Source organism: Argopecten irradians, chromosome 15 (assembly GCF_041381155.1).
Source record: "Argopecten irradians isolate NY chromosome 15, Ai_NY, whole genome shotgun sequence".
Taxonomy (NCBI): Eukaryota; Metazoa; Mollusca; class Bivalvia; order Pectinida; family Pectinidae; genus Argopecten; species Argopecten irradians.
The window spans coordinates 26177614-26184406 of NC_091148.1; the positions used below are offsets into that span (position 1 = coordinate 26177614).

Genomic DNA, 6793 nt, shown 5'->3' on the forward strand with positions numbered 1-6793 from the left:
GGCGTGGGAAGTTAACCCTAAGATGATAAACGTTAGTACGCCGTGTATTACGCCTCCCATATACCCAGTGAAAAATGACCCTATAAAATGAGCCATTATTAAGTTATGACCAAGACTAGTTTCTCCATGTTATCGCCATGGGCCTCACATGTCGGCTAAAAGAATGTGACGAACCGCCCAGGTGAGGCGAGGCCTTACCTGTACACGACTACATACCTACCTAATGTAACACAGGTAAGCTAGCCCCGTCTGTGTACTATTTATCTTGTGACGGTATATATAGGTGATGTGGCACGTTACGGTCGCCAGTTACAGTGAGTCAGTGAAAACCTGTTCTGCGTAGGTATATAATACGTTTATGTTACAACAACATCTCTATTCATAAATCTCTGGCCGGGACATCAAGTGGACTCACACAACCAGTAAACACTTCTACACGTCTCTGGCAGACGACGCTACGTGCTGAATTCGATCCTGTATTTCTCCGGTCACATAACGTACAATGTCTTCCAACAAGCAAGAGAAAAAGTTTAAGGAAGTTTTCCTTAAAGCAGATCGCAATGGTGATGGGAACGTGTCACCAGGGGAGCTGAAGGTTCTGGTCACCAGGGAATTCGGGTCTGACATGTCCGATAAGGAAATCGCGGTAAGTGCTCTAATCTTCCCTGGTGCAGATTGCAACATCAGCCTCTTGCTATGTCATCCGATTCAAATGTTTTTCGCAGAAAGTTAGAAAAGATGGTTTAGCCTTCATTGAAGTACAATGTTCCAATAGCGTGTTGGCATTGTCTCCGATAGAAATTCAGAAAGATGCATTGCTTTAATCCCGAGTTTTATCCTAGCCTAAAACAGGGAGAAAGATGATAAAATATAATTGTCTGGTGTTTCTTGATATTTCTATTGCATTAGAAACAAACAGATGCTTCCAAAGTTTCCGTTTATTCTGAATAATTCAGTATTGTGAAATTCATTTTTCATTATGCCAGTCTCTGGTAGATTGACACCATTAAACCAAGGTATAGTTTAAGGAGCTTCTCTTAATGCAAATTTATCAATTGTAATTGAAACCACGTGTGTAAATCGTATACAAATTGAATATAAAATCAAGCAAGCATAGCGTGATTAACATTTATAGCTTACATACTAATTCTACTTCAGAACTAGGCCAGTGGGAACGCTATCTAAATCGAAATCTAACTTTTGCTAGCTACACTTTCTGGTCCATATGGCTGTTAAGATTGCAATGAAGCATTACAACGCTTTATAAGGTTCTATTCTGATATATACAGTATATTTTAAGGACTGGGACCGTGAATGCAAAAACAAAAACTGGATATAATTAGTTACACCGTGCCTAATACAAAACAATTATTGAGTTAAAAGAAACTTTCATGATTCTTTTAGACCCAACATTTTCCGTACAAGGTCTTTACCAAACTATGTTACGTATCTATCCTGTGGAAGGCCTTTATAAATAGATAAAACAATACCCACAAAAGATATAGACTAAAATGACTCCGATCTTCTGTCATTTATATCTCATTGAATGACTGAAATACGCAATTATAGTCCATCTCTGGTCAATAATCCTAGAGATGGTGTCTTGTCGAATTATCATTGCTTTTGTCATAGTCGTTAACTTTCACTGTTGACTGCGCGAAGCGTTTTTGGTCGCCATCCTATTGCTGGCAACGTTTAAGGGAAGAAAACGATACATTTATCACTCAAACCTAATAAAGGATTCTATTAACCGAATACGAATATCATGTATATCACGTGACGTCAGTTTAACCAATAGGATCATTGCCCGATATGTATGATTGATTTCTTTCTTGTGCCTTCTGGTTCGTTTTAATGGCTACATTTTTATACCTTTATGAAAGATACAGGACCATGGATGCGTTAGATATCGCGTTGTTCTCGTTATATATCTCGTTGATGTCGTGAGATATCGCGTTGTTCTCGTTTAATATAGACTGGATTGCCTGCCGTAGTTTTTCTACTCTCCGCTAGAGTTTGCTCCGAAAATACATAGTGTTTATGAACGCAGCCTAGAAATTTGGTACTAAGGCAGGTAATCCAGTCTACGTTAAATATCTCGTGAGATATCGCGTTGTTATCGTTAGATGTCGCGTTGATCTTGTGAGATATCTCGTTGTTCTCATTAGATATCGCGTTGATCTCGTTACATAACGCGGTAATTTCGTTAGATATCTCTCTTTCTTGTTGGAAAGCAGGACCTTGTTAATATTCACTAAGATCCCCGTTTTCTAACCCTTTCAGGTTTCCTTAGTAATATGATTTGTTATCTAGGTTATATCGTTAGTAAAACCGATGATAAAGCATTTCCCTTTGAAGCAGTGTCTTAAATGTCTCTCTAAATAATGTAACATCTTCAACGTTCTGATGATATGTTAAGTGGTAATCTTGAAAAAGATGTCATTAGCTGTTGAATAAGGATATTACATGCTTCAATTGCATACATGCAGATGCAGGTAATCATTCCTTTGTTCATATCAAGAGTTATCATCGATACTTTGTTATATACTAGATAGTGCTCAGTGAATGGAATGGTGACTGGTAACTGAATTTAGCTCTGTCTCCGTGATCATGGGAATACACCCGACTTATCGTTGTTCCTTCTATGCGGGGTTTCGCTGTAGCGGTCGCATCTGTAGATTGTCGTTGGCCTGACGGCGTTATTCTTCTTTCCTTAGTGTATACAATCATTTTAGCTTGAATTCGAACATTACATAAGATTGAACGATATAAAGTTGATTTCTTACAAGAGGAAATCTAAAAATTAGTAATTAGTAGATTCAGAAGATGTGTATTTTCATGAGCATATTGAAATGAATGTTGATTTTTTAATTGCAGGAAATGTTTGTCGATTTTGACAAAGATGGCGACAAATCTATTACGTGGGACGAATTTAGAGAAGCAATGATGAAGAAACCTAGAAGGTAAATCTCTCAGTACAAAATTATTTCATTTCCGCTTCCAGTTTATAGGAATCGTCTCTTATAAAGATGGCTACATACTCGGTAAAAGGGTCATATTGAAAGAAGTTTTGAAATCCGGAGTTTATGGCAATGACATATACTTAGACAACCAACAATGAATCACATTTATATAACGTTAACTGCGATTGTCTCACAAATTACTATAACGCGATGTGCGACTGGTTCACTTGCTATAACCCATCTGCCATAGGCTAAGTAAAAAAGTACGACTGTTTTAGATTTTCATTTATCTTAAGAGTAGTATCAGTGTATAGTGACGTCAATTCGATTTAACAACAGTCATGCTATTTTTGCATAACAAGTTTTTACTTTAATGTAGACAACACTTTTTAACAAACTTCTATACGATAAGCTCTATGTATACTCTCTTTTCCGTCTAAAGGTCCACTATCTTCCGAAACGGCCTTTGATTTTAAAATGGTAATGTAAAATGAGATAGTTTTGTTTAGTTGCAAAATGTAACTATTACCTAAATAAGGTTGTCAAACCTGTTGGATTTTACTACCGGGTTACTCGAAAAATCTTCCGACCGAGTAACCGATTAATCGGGAAATTTTACATTCCCTATCGAGAAGTACGGAAATATCTAACTTCAATGTAACGTATTGTGATTTCCAGAGATGCTTTCGAAAAAATGTTTAGAGATATGGACAAGGATTGTAGTAACACTTTAACCAGGGAGGAGGTATCCACCATCATGAAACAAGCAGGAATTCAAGATAACGAGATCGCCGCCATGTTTGCCAAAGTAGATAGCAACAAGGATGGTATCATCTCGTTTGAGGAGTTCATGGCCATGGTATAACTGTCTCATGCACGATTTAGTGTTGTATCATGTACATTTTAAAAAGACTGTTTCCATGGTTATTTTTGAGAGGGTTTAATTTAGCAATACTGTAAGCAACCGGCTTATCCCATCGGCCTAATTATATAAGTTGCCGTTGTCATACCAAACGTTTCTTTCCATCCCGCGGTTTAATGTCGAAATTTACAGCCAAAAATCTTTATCTGACTTGTAATGGAAGCGAACTTTTATCGCGAAACCTAACTTGCCACAAAATTTATCACACGTGAAAATGCTTTGTTTTACATTACTGGCAGATAAGCTAAAAATGCAATATTTGCTATTTCGAAAATTTCGATTATTCTTTTATCGTTTTACACCAGTTTAATCGATACCTTATACGCTTTACACAAGGTTTTTTTTTCTGTCGAATAACCTTTGTATAATTATGTTGCTCCCTTAACATTAGCCGCAATAACTGTATTTGCATATCACACAGTTATCTTCCCTTGTGGGTAGGTATTGATTATGACCGTGATTATAAAAGTTTGCGAGCGTAACGTCATACCTTTTAGAGAAAACGACGTGAGGCTTGCTTATACAATGATTACGTCACAATAGATATCTACTGGAGGTTACTGTAATACACAGAGACGGAATACAATTCGTCTGGAAAAATATAAAGGTGTTGAATGATCCAGAGCTTTATAGTTTAGTCCCAAGGTGATAGACAGTGACTGGCAACTAATTAATAGTGCGCTCTGTCACATCTTTAATTAGGAAATGGGACTAAATCATGTTCCGTGTAATACACCAAATCGTTTGTGCGGTACTAGTTATAGTAATGGATAATTCTCCCGCTGAAATGACGTTAGCGCGGGATATCATCTTTTAACGTCATTCAATCATCAATAAAACCAATAGTCGCGCACAAACGTTATCAGGTATCACGTGGTACGTGAATTAGTCCCATTAGACTCACTAAAATTCCCATGGTAACAGATCCTGTCATAAACGGTACAAATACTCAAACTACTATCATAGTTCATTATATGTATGCTTTATATAGATATGTTAGTGACCTCTTTATTGTTAAACTTTGTTATGTTAATTTGCAAACGCCATTATAAATCAGACAAATGAATCTCAGATGTACAATGTATTTTGTTTAATCGCGAAGTAATACTTTTGTAGAATAGTCCAAATAACCAGAGGATTGATTAGTTTAATAAATTTTAAAAGCATTTCAAAATAAGCTAGAAATTTGTGACAATATCACATTGGATTAATGTAAATTGAAGCAAAAATGGTGTTTCCAATTTTATTTTTTGAGATTTAATGGCATTTTTTAAGATATATTTCACTTTAGAGATCAGACCATATCATACCTTGTAGTAGTCATGACAGACTTCTCATTTCTTTGAAAGCATTGATGTGTGTTTTAGCCGGTTCTTTTGGTGCTAATATACAAAAGTACATTGTACAATCCGTGTGTGTCTGTGCCATCAGCGATACAGTTTTTGTAACATAAAATAGACAAATCTATGAGATGTGATTAAAGTATATTAACACATTGTATGTAAATCAAACAAATTTGTGCAGCTTTATATTGTTATAGACATCAACATAAATGCCAAAATTTAATTTTAATTGACTTTAAAGGTTTTTTTTATCATTGTGGAATCAATTCCTAAGCTATTGCATATCATAATAATATGTATTTAGATATATTTTAGATAAAACATATTGCATATAATATAATAAAAGATAAAACCAATAGTATTAGTTCTTTTCTATTATTTTCATATGTTGTGTTTGGTTTTGGTTCTTGACACTTCCCTGTGAAAAGGGATGAGTATATAAGTAGTTCATCAAATTACTGTCATGTTCAACGTCAAAATGACAAACAACACATTAGTATAATACGTGACACAAAACTGGATTCTAATTAACTACACACATGGGTACTATTTGCAATAGTGCCCCAGGAAGCGGGTACTATTGAAGTGGCGCGAAATTGAACGTGAATCTATTGTTACGTCACTATTACCTGGCGTCATTATAACGTTGCGCTTCGACCAAGACGTCAAGATGGCGGACAGGCAGTGGTGTACGGGGAAGGAAAGGTTGCTTTACTACAAAAGACAGCTCAATAGTCAAATATTGATCTACTTAAATCCCTCATGAAACTGAATCTCGGTTAAAGAGATAGATTTTTGCGATAATTTTATATAATGTAACAACGTTTAACAGCAAGCTGTGTAAATAAAGATAGCATTGCAAGTTTCCTTTGAAGAGTTTCTGTTACGATGAAATAACTAGAGCTCATACGACTGCGAGGGTGATGTACTAAACCTATTATGGCCTGGTTGAGAAGGCACTATTGCCTCATAGTATTGTCTCATGATGGGATAGTACCTATATGATACAATGGTGAAATATATTACTGTCGCTCCAGGCACAAACTCCACTATTGACAATCGTTACAATACTTCATGTGGCATCCCTTAAAACGTTCTCAGCACCTTAGAAATATACCACCATCTTAATTTGAAGGTAGATTGACGGATCAACAGAAGATATGTAGCCACACCCCGTGGTCGCACAGTATTTGATAATACTTATGGTGTTTACGTCATTGACGACGCATCCAACAATAATAAAGTTATACTTCAGGATAGATTAGGAAAGTGGCGAGTTGGAAGTAAAACTATCATCAATATCAACAGGGATCACATGATCGTGACCTCATATCACACTGGGAAATAGAGATTAATATAACTACACAATATTACAGAAAGTGTAACTTTACTTCACATAGGACCAAACAGCAAGCTATTTACAACGGGTATGGTAAAATAAAATTTAGTTTGGAAGATATTTTAGGTGTATTGTAGCCAAATGTAAACTTTGACTAAATTAATGCCTTTACGTCAGTCGTGAGGATCAGTTATTAAATCAATATTACTTCTGTATTTTAGTCCTT

At 35.8% G+C, this 6793-nt stretch overlaps 1 protein-coding gene across 2 annotated transcripts in view; it reads left to right on the forward strand.

Moving 5' to 3' along the window:
• Positions 1-306: 306 nt before the first annotated feature.
• Positions 307-6793, forward strand: part of LOC138308929 (uncharacterized) — a 65310-nt gene continuing 58823 nt past the window's right edge. The window contains exons 1-3 of one of the 2 annotated variants that reach the window (XR_011206164.1): positions 307-646; positions 2878-2963; positions 3642-4326. Coding sequence is in view for 1 of the 2 variants with exons in the window: in XM_069249986.1 (XP_069106087.1) it covers positions 503-646; positions 2878-2963; positions 3642-3828 (417 nt within the window). In the remaining variant the exon portion in view is untranslated. Of the gene's footprint in view, positions 647-2877; positions 2964-3641; positions 5585-6793 lie in introns of those variants that run through there. The other variant, XM_069249986.1, reaches the window with a different exon arrangement.